The sequence below is a fragment of the Mauremys mutica genome, chromosome 15, assembly GCF_020497125.1.
Source record: "Mauremys mutica isolate MM-2020 ecotype Southern chromosome 15, ASM2049712v1, whole genome shotgun sequence".
NCBI lineage: Eukaryota > Metazoa > Chordata > Testudines > Geoemydidae > Mauremys > Mauremys mutica.
In genome coordinates, this window is record NC_059086.1 from 29,057,770 (window position 1) to 29,079,035 (window position 21,266).

A 21,266-nucleotide genomic window follows, 5' to 3' on the forward strand; every position below is an offset into this window, starting at 1 on the left:
CTGTGTTCTCGAGATGATCAGACTAAATTATCGCAATGGTCTCTTTTACCACTGGAATCAATGTGAAAACTGTCAGATTGCAAGTGAATGAGGTTATTTTTTCTTGAAAGAAATAATGGAAAAGCTGACTGACAGCAGCAGAGAGAACACAATGCAGGTCAAACTTACTGATAGCAAAAGTACTGGATCCAAATATGTGTCCACATGAACCTCACTGAAAGTGGCTAATTTGCAATGTTCAATATGTTTAAAATACAATTTGTGATTTTAATATCCCCTAGCAATGATTTACAAAGGTTGATTGTGTGTTGTGTGAGAAGTACTTCCTTTTGTTTGTTTGTTTGTTTTAGACCTATTAATTTAATTAAGTAATCCCTAATTCTTCTTGTGTTATATGAATGGGTAAATAATATTTCCCTTTTCCCTTCTCTCTTTCTCCACAGCATCCATGAGTTCAGAAATCTCTGTCATATTCCCCCTTTATCATCTCTTTTCCAAGCTGAACAATTCTAGTCTTTTAAATCCTTTCTCGAATGGGAGCTGTTCCATACCCTTAATCATTTTTGTTGCCTTTCTCTGTACTTTTCCCAATTCTAACATACATTTTTTAGATGGGTATCCAGAACTACACACAGTTTCAAGGTGTGGGCATACCATGGATTCATATACTGGCATTCTGTTATTTTCTCTGTTATTATCATTCTCTTTCCTAATGGTTTCTAACATTCTGTTAGCATTTTTGACTGCTGATGCAAATTAAGCGGATGTTTTCCAAGAACTATCTACAATTTTGAGAATTTACCTGAGTTACACCTGAATAAGATTTATTAATTTGATCAAATATGAATTGAGGATGCTCAGTACTTCACAGAAGCAGGCCGTGACACACACAGAGCTATCAACATAAGCTACCTACCTAATCTAACTCTTTCTTTTTGGCAAAAATATTTTTGCACATCTTTTTCTCCTCATTTTTTCTTTCTCTGTGGTATGTCTGGGAAAGCTAGAATTCCTGTAACAAGTGTGGTTGATCATTTCATGGTTCATCTGTGAGCCCTCAAGAGAGATGTTGCTGTAAGGTAGACAAGTGTATTCTTTCACATCTTGTTTACATATCAAAAACCTCCTTAAAAATGAGCCTCTCCTTGTAAACTGATCCAGGGTGTATTAATTATATTGATTTAATGTATCATTTAAAAATACTTTTAATTACGAATATTAATAATATTTAACTATTAATATAAATTAGTATGAGTTTTAGGCTCTCCAGTCTCTTTGATGAGAACATAAAAATTCTTGTCCCAAACCAGGCTTTACAGAATTTACAAAGGACCCGTGGGGGTATTACAGGAAGCTCACAGTGATACAGATATAGTTATATTGATTTTTTATTAAAATCAATGAAATAATAAGCAAACACTAAAATAGTAAGAGTTACAAGGTTACTATTACATTGCTGTGGCTTAAGCCTCCTCCCTAATCCAGGTGGCTTGTCTTCCCTCCTGGCATGCATTGGTTCTTGGGATCTTTATTTCAGCACCTGGTGCCTTCACCCAAGGTGATTCCTATTTGGGCTTGGAACACAGGGGTGCTGTCTTTTGGAAAAATAACTAATGCTACTTATCTATTTACAAGAAACGTAACTCAGCACATGAACAACACAATACACTCATACAGTAGGGGATCTGCCATTCAAAATCTCCAAACTATTCTCCAACTGAATTAATGAATCTCTGCATTCCTTAAAAGCAACATGGAGATCACTCAACATTTATACACAGCACAGAAGAAAAGACCAGGTAGAAATCACCCTACCCCAAGTTCTTACATAAGAACATAAGAACATAAGAAAGGCCGTACCGGGTCAGACCAAAGGTCCATCTAGCCCAGTATCTGTCTACCGACAGTGGCTAATGCCAGTTGCCCCTGAGGGAGTGAACCTAACAGGCAATGATCAAGTGATCTCTCTCCTGCCATCCATCTCCATCCTCTGACGAACAGAGGCTAGGGACACCATTCTTACCCATCCTGGCTAATAGCCATTTATGGACTTAGCCACCATGAAATTATCCAGTCCCCTTTTAAACATTGTTATAGTCCTAGCCTTCACAACCTCCTCAGGTAAGGAGTTCCACAAGTTGACTGTGCGCTGCGTGAAGAAGAACTTCCTTTTATTTGTTTTAAACCTGCTGCCTATTAATTTCATTTGGTGACCCCTAGTTCTTGTATTATGGGAATAAGTAAATAACTTTTCCTTATCCACTTTCTCAACATCACTCATGATTTTATATACCTCTATCATGTCCCCCCTTAGTCTTCTCTTTTCCAAACTGAAGAGTCCTAGCCTCTTTAATCTTTCCTCATATGGGACCCTCTCTAAACCCCTAATCATTTTAGTTGCTCTTTTCTGAACCTTTTCTAGTGCTAGAATATCTTTTTTGAGGTGAGGAGACCACATCTGTACACAGTATTTGAGATGTGGGCGTACCATGGATTTATATAAGGGCAATAATATATTCTCAGTCTTATTCTCTATCCCCTTTTTAATGATTCCTAACATCCTGTTTGCTTTTTTGACCACCTCTGCACACTGCGTGGACATCTTCAGAGAACTATCCACGATAACTCCAAGATCTTTTCCCTAACTCGTTGTAGCTAAATTAGCCCCCATCATGTTGTATGTATAGTTGGGGTTATTTTTTCCAATGTGCATTACTTTACATTTATCCACATTAAATTTCATTTGCCATTTTGTTGCCCAATCACTTAGTTTTGTGAGATCTTTTTGAAGTTCTTCACAATCTGCTTTGGTCTTAACTATCTTGAGTAGTTTAGTATCATCTGCAAACTTTGCCACCTCACTGTTTACCCCTTTCTCCAGATCATTTATGAATAAATTGAATAGGATTGGTCCTAGGACTGACCCTTGGGGAACACCACTAGTTACCCCTCTCCATTCTGAGAACTTACCATTAATTCCTACCCTTTGTTCCCTGTCCCTTAACCAGTTCTCAGTCCATGAAAGGACCTTTCCTTTTATCCCATGACAGCTTAATTTACATAAGAGCCTTTGGTGAGGGACCTTGTCAAAGGCTTTCTGGAAATCTAAGTACACTATGTCCACCGGATCCCCCTTGTCCACATGTTTGTTGACCCCTTCAAAGAACTCTAATAGATTAGTAAGACACGATTTCCCTTTACAGAAACTATGTTGACTATTGCTCAAGAGTTTATGTTTTTCTATGTGTCTGACAATTTTATTCTTTACTATTGTTTCAACTAATTTGCCCGGTACCGACGTTAGACTTACCGGTCTGTAATTGCCGGGATCACCCCTAGAGCCCTTTTTAAATATTGGTGTTACATTAGCTAACTTCCAGTCATTGGGTACCGAAGCCGATTTAAAGGACAGGTTACAAACCTTAGTTAATAGTTCCGCAACTTCACATTTGAGTTCTTTCAGAACTCTTGGGTGAATGCCATCTGGTCCCGGTGACTTGTTAATGTTGAGTTTATCAATTAATTCCAAAACCTCCTCTAGTGATACTTCAATCTGTGACAGTTCCTCAGATTTGTCACCTACAAAAGCCAGCTCAGGTTTGGGAATCTCCCTAACATCCTCAGCCGTGAAGACTGAAGCAAAGAATCCATTTAGTTTCTCTGCAATTACTTTATCGTCTTTAAGCGCTCCTTTTGTATTTTGATCATCAAGGGGCCCCACTGGTTATTTAGCAGGCTTCCTGCTTCTGATGTACTTAAAAAACATTTTGTTATTACCTTTGGAGTTTTTGGCTAGCCGTTCTTCAAACTCCTCTTTGGCTTTTCTTATTACACTCTTGCACTTAAGTTGGCAGTGTTTGTGCTCCTTTCTATTTGCCTCACTAGGATTTGACTTCCACTTTTTAAAGGAAGTTTTTTTATCTCTCACTGCTTCTTTTACATAGTTGTTTAGCCACGGCAGCTCTTTTTTAGTTCTTTTACTGTTTTTCTTAATTTGGGGTATACATTGACGTTGGGCCTCTATTATGGTGTCTTTAAAAAGGGCCCACGCAACTTTCAGGGATTTCACTTTAGTCACTGTACCTTTTAACTTTTGTCTAACTAACCCCCTCATTTTTGTATAGTTCCCCCTTTTGAAATTAAAGGCCACAGTGTTGGGCAGTTGAGATGTTCTTCCCACCACAGGGATGTTGAATGCTATTGTATTATGGTCACTATTTCCAAGCGGTCCTGCTATAGTTACCTCTTGGACCAGCTCCTGCGCTCCACTCAGGATTAAATATAGAGTCGCCTCTCCCCTTGTGGGTTCCTGTACCAGCTGCTCCATGAAGCAGTCATTTAAAGTATCGAGAAATTTTATCTCTGCATTTCATCCTGAAGTGAAATGTTCCCAGTCAATATGGGGATAATTGAAATCCCCCACTATTATTGGGTTCTTAATTTTGATAGCCTCTCTAATTTCCCTTAGCATTTCATCATCACTATTACTGTCCTGGTCAGGTGGTCGATAATAGATCCCTACTGTTATATTTTTACTAGAGCATGAAATTTCTATCCATAGAGACTCTATGGAACCTGTGGATTCGCTTAAGATTTGTACTTCATTTGAATCTACACTTTCTTTAACATATAGTGCCACTCCTCCCCCTGCATGGCCTGTTCTGTCCTTCCGATATATTTTGTACCCCGGAATGATTGTGTCCCATTGATTGCTCTCAGTCCACCAGGTTTCTGTGATGCCTATTATATCTATATCCTCCTTTATCACAAGGCACTCTAGTTCACCCATCTTATTATTTAGACTTCTGGCATTTTTGTACAAGCACTTTAAAAACTTGTCCCTGTTTATTAGCCTGCCTTTTTCTGATGTGCCAGATTCTTTTTTATGTGACTGTTTATCATCTGATCCGGCCCTTACATTATACTTCTCATTCCTCTGCTCCTGACTATAACCTGGAGATTCTCTAACATCAGACTCTCCCCTAAGAGAAGTCTGTGTCCGATCCACTCGCTCCTCTGCAGCAGTCGGCTTTCCCCCATCTCCTAGTTTAAAAACTGATCTACAACCTTTAACTGCTCTACAACCTTTGGCTTGACCTCTGGCTTTCTTTCTAGCTCAATGACACTATGATCTGCAGTGGAGATAACAGAGACCTCCTTCTAAACCTATACAGCCCCCACCACACTCATCTACATCTAACCCACCTACCTCAAAACCGCAGTTTTGAGAACTTGGTTGAGTCCCTGAGGCACTGCCACCATGCCAGACCATGTGCTACCACTATCAGAAACTATCCATCAGTTTGATGACCATCTGACCACATTCTACCCAACATGGCAGAATTTCACCTCAGAGAAGTGGGTGTTGGAATTCATTGGATACGGATACCCGATTCCATATCTATCCCTTGTGCCTATACCTCCACCCGTCCCTCTTCAGGAGCCTTTCTCACAAACACCTTTTACGTCCTCTCCTGGCTCCCTGGTCTGGAGTTTTAGGTCCCAGCTGGCTCTAGGTAGCTGCCCCCAGGTTGGTTTTCTTCCCCTTGATTGCTGGTCTCTGCAGGGCTGGCACTCCCCAGTCACACAGTAGACCCCACAATAGTTCAAAGTCCAAATTTTGGTGTGGAGCGGGAGTTGAGTACAGACCCTTCAGGCTGTGGTGCTGCTCTACAAGCTCAAACAGAAAAGTGAAACCATGGGGACTTCAGTCACTTACAGGGTTAGTTGGTAATTGAGATTTGTCTTTGAGAATGTCAGTGATGCTTCAACACTGGATGTAGGCACTGAGATGGCTACATTCTGCTGTGACTCTGGTGTCAAGAGACTGATTCAGAATCCACTGAAGTGCATTTGGATCTGGAACTAATACTGCACTGATTTTATATCACTGTCACATGTATGAGGGAGAGGTTTCCTGTGTTTTCCTTGAGGCCTCTCTCTTCTGGGACAGTATCACATGCTCAAACCCTAGTGCATTTTTCATAGCACAAAACCAAGGAAAACGTTAACTTTACCATCACACATTTGAGGGAGTAGCAGGTTGTGTTCTTGCCAGAGAATTATAATTATGTAATCAAGGGCCCTTTTCTTCTCCTAATGAAATCAATAAAAAGATTTACATGAGCAGGAGTAGGATTAGGTTCCTCATCAGATCATACAGTGAATATAAAGAAAAGTCTTTGTGTTTTGTTTTTTTTCCAGATCAACAGTGGGAGAATGAATGTAAGTTTTCTCTGATGGCTGCACTTTGAAGGGGGAAGAGCCTGGCATTTCCCCAGTGAGAGATGTGTGGTAGGCAGGGTCCCTCTCAGGGATGTGTCCTTGGTATCCCGAGAGTTCTCACATCACAAAACAGAGAGTAAAGCGGCCACAGAGCCCAAGGTTGAGGGAAATGAGGCCTTTTACTCGTGAGTCTTGGGCTTTGTATACAAGGACACTCTGTTCCAGAGCAGTTTCCTGGCATCCTTCATCTCAGGCAGCAGGCTGCTGAGAGTGCTTTGACCATTTCCATGCCTGGGATCTCAAAGAGGAACTGTTCACCCCTTAAATCGCAATCCACACTGGAGGTTTTCTGTGGGCAGTGTGGTTCTGCAACTCACTTCTCTTCCATATTACTGGTCTGGGCCCATTACACAGAAATTTTTGATAGTGGAAATAGATGCAATGTCTTGAATAAAAACTTTTCAGTAAAGAGCCTTCACCAGCTTTTCAATCTATGAGATTAGTCATATGCCCATCCCATCAAAAATAAATTCTTCCGCTTTGCACTGTACAAAATTTGTGTGTATGTACCAGACTATATATAAGAGAAATAAGACACAGACTTACCTATTGTCTTCTCTAAGTTTTCTGAAAATGAAACAAATGCCAAGTGATAAGATTGAAACTTTAATTATGTAAGGGCCAGGCAGGAAGGTATTGGTATTGGAAGGAACCTATTGAAGGTTAAAGATGTACTGTATTGTCCTGTCTGTGCAATCAGAGGTGGTAGGGAGGGGAGCAATGTGCATTATCCCCACTTCCCACACACCAGTCCCTCCAGCATTTGCAGCTGTATGGATCCCAGGACCAGCTAAAGGGCTTTCTGACATCCTGGTGAAAGGCCACAGCATGGCAGTCAGCTGAACTCTCCTCTTTCATTTGGGAACAAGCAAACTTAGTGTGGAGGGGTTTAGTTTGGCTGAGGTGCACTAAAAGACACTCAGCAGGTAGAAGAGATCACCAACACGGCTTATATTGATTCTATTGTAACCCTTCTGCTAGGTTGAGCTGGCATCAGCCAGGGCTGAGTTCAATATCTAGGGGTTCCTTTTCAAGGATACAACAGAAAACGGGCTTGAGAGGCAATACTTCCTCATTTGCAAACACAGAGTCTGAGTGTAAGAAAGAAACTTTTAATAAAAGGAGGGAAATCATCCAACATTAATTGGGGAAATGGCACAAGCAGGTTTGATAAAGATAAAATTGTGAGCAGGACACCCACCCCAGAGTGCATGGGGCAGAGTCTTCTACCTCCTGTTCTTGAGTTCTACAACCAAAACTTCCTTTTCTGTGCCCCTCCCTGCTCCTTCACCACATCTCACTCACAGTGATAGCCCTTGGTGAGAACGCAGGGTTCAGAGGTGCATCTGTGTGAGTTACCCACTCATGTGGGGAAGAAGGCACCTTGCTTGCTCCGCCATCTATGAACTTGCTCTGGCTGGCTGCCCCACCAGTCACTGGTCCTCCCTACTGCCCTCCCTGCCAGCCGCAGTTTTTCCCCTGCTGGCCGCCCTACCAGCCATTATTCCTCCCCTACTTGTTCCAGTCACCGGTCACCTTCTGCCACCTGCCCTTCTGCTTTGACCTCTACTGGTCAGTGTCTTGAGAGTCCACCCAAGTCTTAGTGACTGTCAGCTCTTAGCAGGGTTGGCAGAAACGCTGTCCCACCACACGTGATTTTGGCTCTTATTGAGCACTTAAAATAACAAAAGATTACTAGTGTAGCCTATTTTGCTATGTCTTTGAATAGTGGGGAGAAACAAGTTAAACCAGTCTAGGGACCGTTCGGTAGGGTCCACATCTCCTAGCAGAGACATCTGTTCATAGCCCATCAAAAGTTCATCATTGTTTAGGTCCAAAACTGTAACACTTAGAAATACTTCCCATGTTTGAGGCCACATGATGGTGATAGTAAGATGTTCTATCTTTCCATAGGTAATGTATTCTGTTTATTGCTACCTAATGGTGTGTCCGTCTTCCTGGTTCTCCTAAAATGCAAAAGTAAGTTAACTTAATTTTCTTTTGTTTAATTTGGAAAAGGTGTACCTTTTTAATAGTGAGGGTGATTTGGAACAATTTATCAAGGGTTAGGTACTGTCTCCAAACCTTGCAATTTCTAAATCAAGATTAGATTTTTTTTTTCTTTTAAAGTCTGCTCTAAGAATTATTTTGGGGCAGTTCTCTGGCCTGTGTTCTAAAGTTGATCAGACTAGATGATCACAATTGTCTCTTTTGGCCTTGGAATCAATGTGAGAACTGTCATATTGTAAGTGAATGAGGTTACTATTACATGAAAGAAACAGTGGAGAAGCTGACTGACAGCAGCAGAGAGAACACAATGCTGGTCAAATTTACTGATAGCAAAAGTACTGGATCCAAACGTGTGTCCACATGAACCTCACTGAAGGAGGCTCATTTATGATTTTCAAGATGTTTAAAATGCAATTAGCGAATTTGAATATTCCCCCAGCAATGAGTTCCACGGGTTGACTGTGTGTTCTGTGAAAAGTCCTTTCTTTTGTTTTTTCAGTTTTTTGTTTGTTTTAAGCCATTAATTAAATCAAGTAACCCCTAGTTCTTGTGTTATGTGAATGGGAAAATAATAGTTCCCTTTTCCCTTTTCTCTTCCTCGACAGCATTCATGATTTCATAGATCTCTGTCATGTTCCCCCTTTCGCTTCGCTTTTACAAGCTCAAAAGTGCTAGTCTTTTAAATCTCTTCTCATATGGGAGCTGTTCCATACCCTTAATCATTTTTGTTGCCCTTCTCTATATTTTCCCAATTCTAACATTTTTTTAGATGAGGTATCCATAACTGCACATAGTATTCAAGGTGTGGGAGTACCAAGGATTTATATAGTGGCATTATGTTATTTTCTGTTTTATTATCTATCTCTTTCCTTATGATTCCTTACATTCTGTTAGCGTTTTTGACTGCTGATGTACATTGAGCGGAAGTTTTCCGAGAACTATCTACACTTTTGAGAATTTTATGAGTTACACCTGAATAAGATTTATGGATTTGGCCACATATGAATTGAGGATGCTCAGTTCTTCACAGAAGCAGGCAGTGACTCACAAAATTATTAACATAACCTACCTACCTAATCTAACTCTTTATTTTTTGAAAAAATATATTTTGCACACCTTTTTATTTTCATCTCTTCTTTCTCTGTGTTGTGGCTGGGAAAGCTAGAATTGCTCTGCAACGAGTGAGATCTGAGGCCTTCTTGCCTGCTTCAGAGGCAGCTATTTGGTTATTTCATAGCCTCTAGGATCCTCATCTGCTGCTCTCATGAATACAACAAGTGTGGTTGACCATTTCATCTGGGACCCCTCAAAGGAGAACTTGCTGTGAGGTTGACAATGTATTCGTTCATGCAGAGGAAACTAATGCAAAGAGCTGTCAAAGCTAACTTGGAGTTTACTTATCCAACTTAAATGTAAAATTAAAACCTAATAAATAAAACTAAGAACAAAAGTTTAGGGAAACAAAGCTTAGCCTAGTCCCCTTGGAACTTAAAGTTTGAAAAGAAAATGAGTCCGGCCTACTCATAGTTAGTAGCCATCGTGGAAGGATAGCATTGACAGTTAGTTGAAGATGAAGATAAGATAGTGAAGTGGGTCACCTCTTTCATATGGCACACGTGCTGGAAATCCTTCCTCTTATGCCCAAATTTCATTCCTCATCCACAGAAATGTTAGGGTAAACTTACCCCATAGGCTAGTATGTATGTGGGTATTGATGACATGTACGTACACAAATAAGTTCCTTTGTGGTGTATTTGTTAAGTCTGTGGGTATGACTCGGATCAACCCCTTATGCCATTCTTCACTGTCTATTGGTCTAGGTACAAGGTCTTAGACATAGTTGTGGGTACTTATCTATTTAGGTAAGAAGATGTAGGTTAACTTTATTTTCTGGATCAAAAGGTCTTAATATGGATATGCAAACTTTGCCTTAGCTTAACATGCAGGTTTTTGGACTGTAGGTCTCTTGCGTTACAGCTAAACTTGTTTTAATCTAAATCTATAAACCTATTACAATAAATCAAATATTAAATTTATGAGAAAAGATATATCTATGCAAGCTATTAGATTAAACCTTTAGGCTACATCCTCCTCTAGGAAGGAAGGAAGAGCATTCCGAAGAACGTAATATTTCCTAAATGACTAATGTTACTTATCTATTTACAAGAAATTTGTCTCATAACATGGACAACAGAATACACTAATACAAATCCCAACAAATGCATGGCCACACTCAAAAATAATAGTAGAACACAGGGAACTTTACTGGGGACAGAGAACAAAGGCTGTAGGGAGACAACGTAAGAACATCCATACTGTGTCAGTCCAATAATCCATCCAGCCCAGTATCCTGTCTTCTGACAGTGGTCGGTGCCTGATGCATCAGAGGGAATGAACAGAACAGGGCAATTTATCTAATGATCCAGTCCCAGCTTCAGATAGACAGAGGCTTAGGGACACCCAGAGCACTGGCTTGAATCTGTGACCTTCTTGGCTACTAGACATTGAAGGAGCTATCCTCCATAAACTTATCTTATTTTTTTTAACCCCATTATATTTTGGTCCCTCACTACATCCTTTGGCAACATATTGCCCCTTCGTAACCCCTTCCCCCAAGGCCCACCCCTGTCCCACCTCTTCCCGCTCCCACACCGCTTCTCCCTGCCCCATTGCACCCCCTCTCCCAAGAGCGCCCCACCCTCTTTCTGCCTCCTCCTTCCCCTGCTGCTCCCCCCAGCACCTCCTGTCATCTGCAGAAGAGCTGATCTGTGGCAGACAGGAGGCGCTGGGGTGGAGAGGGATATAGCAACCAGCTCTAGGTTGCACCCAGCAAATCATGGTCAGTCTTAAACATCTCTGTGGGGTTTCATTCAGTGCCCTGAGAGGGAACTCTTGAAATTGAAAGGCCAGAGCATCCCCTTGGATGCTCAGAGGTCTTGTGTCTTTCTACCAGAACAGTTTCCTGGATGCCTGTGCCCCTGGCAGCAGGATTTTGAGAGTGCTGTCCCCCTGCATGCCTGGAAACTCCAGGAAAAGCCATTAATACCTTTATATACAATCCCACCTTCTGTTCCCCAGGCTGATATCATTCAAGAACCCACCTACCATTCCTGTGCCATGACAGGGCCAGCCAGACACACATTGTCTGTACTCTGAACAGGTGCAATTTCTGTCTCAGCATGGCTGTACCCTTTTCCTTGAACCTCTCAAAACCTCTTCAGTAAGAATGGGTTCAGTAGGCCGTGGGCCAGAGGGCATGGGGATGATCTTAAGTAGGACTATGAAGGTTACATTAGCTCTGTCTTTGTCTTCGCCATTGGAATACCGTGTCCAGTTCTGATATCCCCAAGTGAAGAAGGAAACGATTAAAAGATAAGAAAACATATTTTGAAGTGATAGACTTCAGGAGCTCAATCGATTTTGCTACACAAAGAAAATGGGTGAGTTGATCACATGCTATAATTAAGTACATGAGGAGCAAATATTTGACATCAAACTAAATTTGTGCCCACTATATCCTCCTCTTTCCAATTGAACCAACTAAACCATCTTCCCAAAGCTTCATGGGAGCAAACAGGACTAAATAGGATATACTCTGGACATCAGACACTCACTAGCGTTTCACTTTGAGAGAACCAAGACCTGCAGATAGTCACCAAGACTTTTTACTTCAACTTTGGAAAGATCTAAAGGTTTCACCATTTTCGAGCAGTGACTGTGTAAATGGATTTCTGGATGGATCCACCTTTGCTACAACAGGAGGATATTCAACTCCCACCAGGGATCCCAACCGACTCAACCAGGTCATTATCAATCTCAGTAGCCTTTCTCTTATCATCCAAAGGTATATGTAGAATGGCCACCTGAGAATCCGCAAACACACTTACAAAACATTAGATAAGAGCTCAAGATCGGATGCATTGGTAGGACTTACTGCATTATTGTCAACTACCCAGGCAACTCCAAAGCCCCTTCCATCCACCGTGGGACGCTGCTTGACAATCACCTGAAGTGGAGCACCCACAGAGACACTCCTCAAAGAAGAAGAGATGGTTACTCACTCTATGTAGTAACTGAGTCTGTTCAAGATGGTGACTCAGTGGGTACTCCTTCTCGCCTCTACATCTGAGATCAATTTATGAACCAGGTGGTAGAGAAAAAACTGAGGGCTGGTGGGGGGGGGGTGCGGCACTAGATAGACATTGACAAAGGCATGAGACAGAGAGATTGGCAGTCTGGTTAGTCAGAGGTAGAGACCTAGACATGCCTCATCTTTGTCTGCATCCAGATCTCCTGAACCTAAAGGAGAACCTTTTGAGGAGCAGGAGGAGAGACTAGAGGCGGAAACTTCACTTGCCACCAACTTCTCAATATCTTCACCAGATGACGCAGTGATGCCAACCCCAACCGCCCAACATCTGCTAATGCAATGGACATGGACTTCTTATTTTCACATCCCACACCAAACTCTCTGGTGGTCAATGTGATGAATGAAAGGGGAGACAACATCATTCCAAAATGACCCCCTGTGATAAAGACTGGAACAGGATAGATCTCTCAATGACAACTCTATAATTCAGAATTTCCTATTATGAATATGTGTCAATAGGAACATCAGTGGTCATGAGATGGAGTACGTGGCTATTGGAATTTCTGAAGAAAGTGAAGGCCGCAGTAGAGGATTTATCAGCAACTGACACCTGATTCAATATCTATCCCTCCTGCCTATCCCTCCACCCATCGCTCTTCAGGAGCCTTTCTCACAAACACCTTTTAGGTCCTCTCCTGGCTCCCTGGTCTGGAGATTTAGGGAGGTCCCAGCTGGCTCTAGGTAGCTGCCCCTGGGTTGGTCACTTACAGGGTTAGTTGTAATCAGGGCCAGCTCCAGGCACCAGCATTCCAAGCTGGTGCTTGGGGCGGCAATTTGCAAGGGGCAGCAGTTCCTGTTGTTTTGTCCCCAGGCAGCGCGCCGAATTGCCGCCTGGGTTGGTTTTCTTCCCTTTGATTGCTGGTCTCTGCAGGGCTGGCACTCCCCAGTCACACAGTATACACCAAAATAATTCAAAGTCCCAATTTTGGTGTGGAGTGGGAGTTGACCACAGACTCTTCAGGCTTTGGTGTTCCTCTCCCAGCTCCAACAGAGCAAAAATGAAACCATGGGGTCTTCAGTCACTTAGAGGGTTAGTTGATTGTTGAGATTTGGCTTTGAGAATGTCAGTGATGCTTCCATGCTGGACTTAGGCACCTAAAGAGGCACTGAGATGGCTACGTTCTTCTGTGAATCTGGTGTCAAGTGACTGATTCAGAATCCACTGAAGTGAATGGAAAGTTTCCCATTGACTTCAGTGAATTTGGATCTGGCCCTAGGCCTGCACTGATTTTAAATCACTGTCACATGTATGAAGGAGAAGTTTCCTGTGTCTTCCTTGAGGCCTCTCCCTTCTGGGACAGAATCTGATGCGCAAACCCTTCCGCCTTTTTAATCGGACAAAACCAATGGGGAAAAGTAAACTTTACAATCACACATTTGATGATATATCAAGTTGTGCTGTTGCCAGAGAATTATAATTATGTAATCAAGGGCCTGGTTCTTCTCCCAGTGAAATCAATACAAAGATTTACATGAGAAGGAGCAGAATTAGGCTCCTTATCAGATCATACTGTGAATTTATTGAAAGTGTTTGTATTTTCTTTTTTCCAGATAAACTGTGGGAAGACAAATGTAAGTTTTCTCCGATGGCTGCAGTTTGAAGGGGGAAGAGCCTGGCATTTCCCCAGTGAGGGATGTGTGGTAGGCAGGGTCTCTCCCAGGGATGTGTCCTTGGTATCCCGAGAGTTCTCACATCACAAACTAGAGAGTAAAGCGGCCACAGAACCCAAAGTTGAGGGAAATGAGGCCTTTTACTCGTAAGTCTTGGGCTTTGTATACAAGGACACTCTGTTCCAGAGCAGCTTCCTGGCATCCCTCATCTCTTGCAGCAGGGTGCTGAGATTGCTTTGTCCTCTCCATGCCTGGGATCACAAGGAGGAACTGTTCACCCCTTAAATCTCAATCCCCAGTGGAGGTTTTCTGTGTGCAGTGTGGTTCTGCAAATCACTTCCCTTCCCCACTACAGGTCTGGGCCCATCACACAGAAATGTTCGATAATGGAAATAGGTGCAATGTCTTGAATGAAAACTTTTCAGCAAAGAGCCTTCCCCAGCCATTCAGTCTATGAGGCTAGTCATATGCCCATTCCCCACCCCCACCCCTGAAGATTAGAAGAGAGATTGGAGCCCAACCTTTTTAAGCAATTTTGGCAAGAACCTTCATAATCACAGTTAAATAGAAAAAAGCTCAATTGGACACAATCCAACTCTCCTAATATGGGCATCAGCTATTAATATTGTAACAATATCATATATGTAATGAATGATGTTCAATTTTCTGTTTCAATGTGAGTCCTTTCATATGTATATTTCTTTTCATATAATATTTTTTTTTCTGGAGAGTTACATTTCTAGAGGATATTGAACAGCATGGAGGTGTTCATTTAAAAATACCAGAATAGAAAAGCAACTCTCCAGATCTAGCAACTATTCAGAGATGCTCTTGTGAAGCCAGGAAAAAGGGATCATGAAAGGCAGGAGAGAGCAGCAAAGATCAAAAATAAATTCTTCCACTTTCCACTGTACAAAATTTGTGTGTATTGACCAGATTATATATAAGAAAAATAAGACACAGACTTACCTATTGTCTTCTATAAGTTTTCTGAAAATCGAACAAACACTCAGTGATTATGTCTCAAACTTCGATTGTATAAGGGCCAGGCAGGAAGGTAGTTACCTATTAAAGATTATTATGTGTGGTATTGTCCTGTCTGTGCAATCAGATGGGAGTAGGAAGGTGAGCAATGTGCGTTATCCCCACTTCCCCCACACCCGTCCCTCCAGCATTTGCAGTTGTATGGATCCCAGGACCAGCTAAAGGGCTTTCTGACATCCTGGTGAAAGGCCACAGCATGGCAGTCAGCTGAACCCTCCTCTTTTATATGGGAAAAAAAATTTAGTATGGAGAGGTTTAGTTTGGCTGAGGTGAACTGGAGCATGTAAGAGATACTCAGCAGGAAGAGGAGATCACCAACATGGCTCATATTGATTCTATTGTAACCCTTCTGCCAGGTGGAGCTGGCAGCAGCCAGGGGTGGATTCAATATCTAGGGGTTCCTTTTCAACGATACAACAGAAAACTGGCTTGAGAGGCAATACTTCTCCATTCACAAACAGAGATTCTGAGTGTAAGAAAGAAACTTTTAATGAAAGAAGGGAAGTCATCCAAATTAATTGGGGAAAATGCCACAAGCAGGATTTACAAATATAAAGCTGTGAGCAGGACACCCACACCAGAGTGCATGGGGCAGAATCTTCTGCCTCCTGTTCCTGAGTTCTACAACCAAAACTTCCTTTTAAGTGCACCATATCCCACTCACAGTGATAGCCCTTGGTGAGTACCCAGGGTTCAAAGGTGCATCTGTGTGAGTTACCCGCTCATCTGGGGAAGAAGGCACCTTGCTTGCTCCACCATCTGAGTACTTGCTCTGGCTGGCTGCCCCACCAGTCGCTGGTCCTCGCTATTGCCCTCCCTGCCAATCTCGGTTTCTCCCCCGCTGGCCGCCTACCAACCATTATTCCTCATCCTTGTTCCAGTCACCGGTCTCCTCCTGCCACCTGCCTTTGTGCTGTGACCTCTGCAGGTCAGTGTCTTAAGAGTCCACCCAACTCTTAGTGACTGTCAGCTCTTAGTGACTTTTACCTCTTAGCAGGCTTGGCAGAAACGTTGTCCCACCACACATGACTCCGGCTCTTATTAAGCGCTTAAAATAACAAAAGATTCCTAGTGGAGCCTATTTTGCCCTATTTTTGAATAGTGGGGAGAAGCAAGTTATACCAGACTAGGGACCTTTAGGTAGGGTCCACATCTCCTGGCAGGCACATCTCTTTATATCCCATCATTGTTCATAGCCCATCAAAAGTTTGTCATTGTTTAGGTCTAAAACTGTAACCCTTAGAAATAATTCCCATGTTTGAGGCTGGATGGTGGTGATAGTAACATGTTCCATCTTTCCGTAGGTGCCTTAATCTGTTTATTGCTATGTATTGCTGTGACCGTCATTGTTTTTCTTGGAAAATGCAAAAGTAAGTTAACTTTATTTTCTTTTGTTTAATTTGTTTGAGGTGTACTTTTTTAATAGTGAAGATGATTTACCATTGGTACAATTTATCAAGGGTAGGGGTGGTGTCTCCAAACCTCGCAACTTCTAAATCAAGATTGGATTTTGTTTTTTTTTTAATTCTGCTCTAGGGATTCTTTTGGGGCAGTTCTCTGGCCTGTGTTGTTGAGGTGATCAGACTAGATGATCACAATGGTCTCTTTTACCTTTGGAATCGATGTGAGAACTGTCATATTGCAAGTGAATGAGGTTAATTTTTCTTGACATAAACAATGGAGAAGCTGACTGACTGCTGCAGAGAGAGCACAATGCAGGTCAAATTTAGTGACAGCAAAAGTAATGGATCCAAATATGTGTCCACATAAACCTCACTAAAGGTGGCTAATGTACGATGTTCAATACGTTTAAAATCCAATTCGTGAATTTTAATATCCCCTAGCAATCAGTTCCACGTGTTGACTGTGTGTTGTGTGAAGAGTACTTCCTTTTGTTTGTTTGTTTTATACCTATAAATTTAATGAAGTAAGTCCTAGTTCTTGTGTTATGTGAATGGGTAAATAATATTGACCATTTCATGGTTCATCTGGGAGCCCTCAAGAGAGATCTTGCTGTAAGGTAGACAAGTGTATTCTTACACATCTTGTTTACATATCAAAAACCTCCTTAAAATTGAGCTTCCTTGAGTTTCTTTGCTTCTCCTTGTAGCCTGATCTAGGGTGTGTTTATAATATTGATTTAATTTATCAATTTAATTTATTGTTAAATTATTTAATTACTAATATTAATAATATTTAATTATTAATATTAATTAGTATGCGTTTCAGGCTCGCCAATCTCTTTGATGAGAAAATAAAAACTCTTATCCCGAATCAAGCTCTACAGAATTTACAACGGACCCTTGTGGGTATTACAGGACGCTCACACTGAGACAGATATAGTCATATAGACTATTTATTAAAATCAATGAAATAATAAGCAAATGGTAAAATAGTCAGAATTACAAAGTAACAATTGTACTGCTGCTATTCAAGAGATACAGATGATAATACAATATTATGTGCTGCAAAACTTTGGTTAATATACTCCCACCCTGTCTTGATAATCTGGTGTTGAAAGACACAGGACCTCGCCTCTGGCCATTTCAGTTTCTCACCTTTTGGAAACTAATGCAAAGAGGTATCAAAGCTAACTTGGAGTTTACTTATGAACTTATATTTAAAACCTAATAAATAAAACTAAGAACAAAAGTTTAGGGAAACAAAGCTTAGCCTAATCCCCTTGGAACTTCAAGTTTGAAAAGAAAATAAATATGGCCTACTCATAGTTAATAGCCATCGTGGATGGATAGCATTGATAGTTAGTTGAAGATGAAGATAAGATAGTGATGTGGGCCACTTCTTTTATAGGGCACAAGTGCCAGAAATCCTTCCTCTTACGCCCAAATTTCATTCCTCATCCACAGAATTATTAGGGTACACTTACCCCATAGGCTGGTATGTATGTGGGTATTGATGACATGTATGTACACTCATACGTTTCCTTGTGGTGTACCTTTTAAGTCTCTGGGTACAACTTTGATAACACCCCTGTGCCATCTTCATTGTATATTGGTCTAGGTAAAAAGTCTTAGACATACGTGTTGATACTTATCTATTTAGGTAACAAGATGTAGGTTAACTTTAGTTTCTGGGTAAAAAGGTCTTAATATAGATATGCTAATTTTCCCTTACCTTAAAAATACAGGGTTTTGGCTTGTAGGTCTCTTGCGTTACAGCTAAACTTATTTTAATGTAAATCTATAAACCTATTACAATACTTCAACTACTTAAACTTATAAGAAAAGATATATCTATGCAAGCAAGCAGATTAATCCTTTAGGCTACATCCTCCTCAAGGAAAGAAAGAAAGAAAGAAAGAAAGAAAGAAAGAAAGAAAGAAAGAAAGAAAGAAAGAAAGAAAGAAAGAAAAAGAAAGAGTGTAACATTTCCTATATACGCGTTAAACCGTCAGCAAGGGGCACATTTCACCCAGGCACAAAGATAGATCATTGAAAATATGGTTCATTATTTCATGCGCCAAGAGCCACTATAGGGGAGTATGAAGCTTGAAATGTCTTTTGCTATTCCAACAGCAGTTAACTGGATAAAGGTATGATTGCTTCCATTGATTTCAGTGGGAATTAGATTGGGCTGAACTATACTATCTTGAACTTCTGCCTGCCTTTCTTTCAGTGCTATGAACACTGAGAGCTAGATTAGATAAGAGAAGTGTATTTCCACATATTTCTATTGAGTACAGTCATTCACTGATCTTAAAACTATTAGACATCACAGCTCATATGACCGTCACCTTTCTAGAGAAAGAGGATATGGACTTTCCATTATAAAACTCTACTATTATCAGTTCCTCATTATTTAGTGAAATAATCACAGTTGGAGTTCCAAGTGCTCAGTCACTGCCTTTCCTCAAATGCAGTTATTTTGTTTTTTCTTCTGGACAGTTTAAACAAAAATTTGTCTTCCCTTTTTGATGAACATATGAATAATGGGTGTATTTTCGTTTTACTAGGGCTCTCAGCTCCCTTAAAAGGGTGGGCTTCCTCTGCCTGATTGCAGCCTGGGTCAGAATCAAATCCGTCTGTCACTGGCAGCAGCGGAATTCCCCATCCCCTGCATTCCCTTACTCCCTGCCAATTTTGTTGTGCCTCACAGGAGTCAGAGGATCCTTCAGCTTTCCCTGCTGCAGAGACAGCTCTCCAAAGGAAATACCAACATTGTGTTTCATGTACCCCCTTTCCGCCACCCCCATGTGGCTTACGAATCCTCCCTGCTGCTTGCTAATTGAAGTGGCTTGTCTTCCCTCCTGGGATGTATTGGTTCCTGGGTTCTTTATTTCAGCGCCTGGTGCCTTCACCCAACGTGACTCCTGTTTGGGCTTGGGACACAGGGATGGTGTCTCTTGGGAGAATGACTAATGCTACTTATCTGTTTACAAGAAATGTAACTCACCACATCAACAACACAATACACTCATACAGTAGAGGATCTGCCATTCAAAATCTCCAGACTATTTTGCCCACTGGATTGATGAATCCCTCCATTCCCTAAAAGATTCAAAAGCAACATAGAGATCACTAAACATTTATACACAGCACAGAAGAAAAGACATCACCTACCCGAAGCTCTGCACTACTGGCTTTCCTTCTAGCTCAATGACACTATGATCTGCAGTGGAGATAACAGAGACCTCCTTCTAAACCTATACAGCCCCCACCACAGTCATCTACATCTCACCCACCTACCTCAAAACCGCAGTTTTGAGAACTTGGTTGAGTCCCTGAGACACTGCCACCTAGACCATGTGCTACCACTATCAGAAACTATCTATCAGTTTGCTGATCATCTGACCACATTCTACCCAACATGGCAGAATTTCACCTCAGAGAAGTGGGTGTTGGAATTCATTGGATACGGATACCCGATTCCATATCTATCCCTTGTGCCTAACCCTCCACCCATCCCTCTTCAGGAGCCTTTCTCACAATCACCTTTTTGGTCCTCTCCTGGCTCCCTGGTCTGGAGGTTTAGGGAGGTCCCAGCTGGCTCTAGGTAGCTGCCCCCGGGTTGGTTTTCTTCCCTTTGATTGCTGGTCTTTGCAGGAGTGGCACTCCTCAGTCACACACAACACCCCACAATAGTTCAAAGTCCCAACTTTGGTGTGGAGCGGGAGTTGAGTACAAACTCTTCAGGCTGTGGTGTTGCTCTACAAGCTCCAAGCTCCAACAGAGCAAAAGTGAAACCATGGGGACTTCAGTCACTTACAGGGTTATTGGTAATTGAGATTTGGCTTTGACAATGTCAGTGATGCTTCAGTGCTGGACTTAGGCACCTAACGAGGCATTGAGATGACTACATTCATCTGTGAATCTCATGTCAAGTGACTGATTCAGAATCCACTGAAGTGCATTTGGATCTGGCCCTAATACTGCACTGATTTTATATCACTGTCACATGTTTGAGGGAGAGGTTTCCTGTGTCTTCCTTGAGGCCTCTCTCTTCTGGGACAGAATCACCTGTGCAAACCCTTGTGCCTTTTTCATAGGACAAAACCAAGGGGAAAATATTAACTTTACCATCACACATTTGATGGAGTACCAGATTGTGCTCTTGCCAGAGAATTATAATTATGTAATCAAGGGCCCAGTTCTTCTCCAAATGAAATCAATACAAATATTTACATGAGAAGGAGCAAGATTAGGCTCCTCGTAAGATCATTCAGTGAATATAATGAAGTCTTTTTTTTTTCCAGATCAACAGTGGGAGAATGAATGTAAGTTTTCTCCGGTGCCTGCAGTTTGAAGGGGGAAGAGCCTGGCATTTTCCCAGTGAGGGATGTGTGGTAGGCACGGTCCCTCCCAGGGATGTGTCCTTGGTATCCCGAGAGTTCTCACATCAAAAAGCAGAGGATAAAGTGGCCATAGAGCCCAAGTTTGATGGGAAATGAGGCCTCATACTCATGAGTCTTGGGCTTTGTATACAAGGACACTCTATTCCAGAGCAGATTCCTGGCATCCCTCATCTCTTGCATCAGGGTGCTGAGATTGCTTTGTCCTCTCCATGCCTGGGATCTCAAGGAGGAACTGTTCACCCCTTAAATCGCAATCCCCAATGGAAGTTTTCAGTGGCCAGTGTGGTTCTGCAACTCACTTCCCTTCCCCACTACAGGTCTGGGCTCATTATGCAGAAATGTTCAATAGTGGAA

The 21,266-nt window shown here is 41.7% G+C and overlaps 1 protein-coding gene across 6 annotated transcripts in view; it reads left to right on the forward strand.

The window, feature by feature from the left end:
• LOC123350278 overlaps positions 1–21,266 on the forward strand; it is a 117,786-nt gene that overhangs the window by 64,046 nt on the left and 32,474 nt on the right. For 5 of the 6 annotated variants that reach the window (XM_044988771.1, XM_044988775.1, XM_044988772.1 and 2 more), the window contains 5 exons: positions 6,205–6,225; positions 8,200–8,265; positions 13,997–14,017; positions 16,405–16,470; positions 20,814–20,834. In XM_044988771.1, coding sequence (XP_044844706.1) covers positions 6,205–6,225; positions 8,200–8,265; positions 13,997–14,017; positions 16,405–16,470; positions 20,814–20,834 — 195 coding nt within the window. The remainder of the gene's footprint in view (positions 1–6,204; positions 6,226–8,199; positions 8,266–13,996; positions 14,018–16,404; positions 16,471–20,813; positions 20,835–21,266) is intronic. The other variant, XM_044988773.1, reaches the window with a different exon arrangement.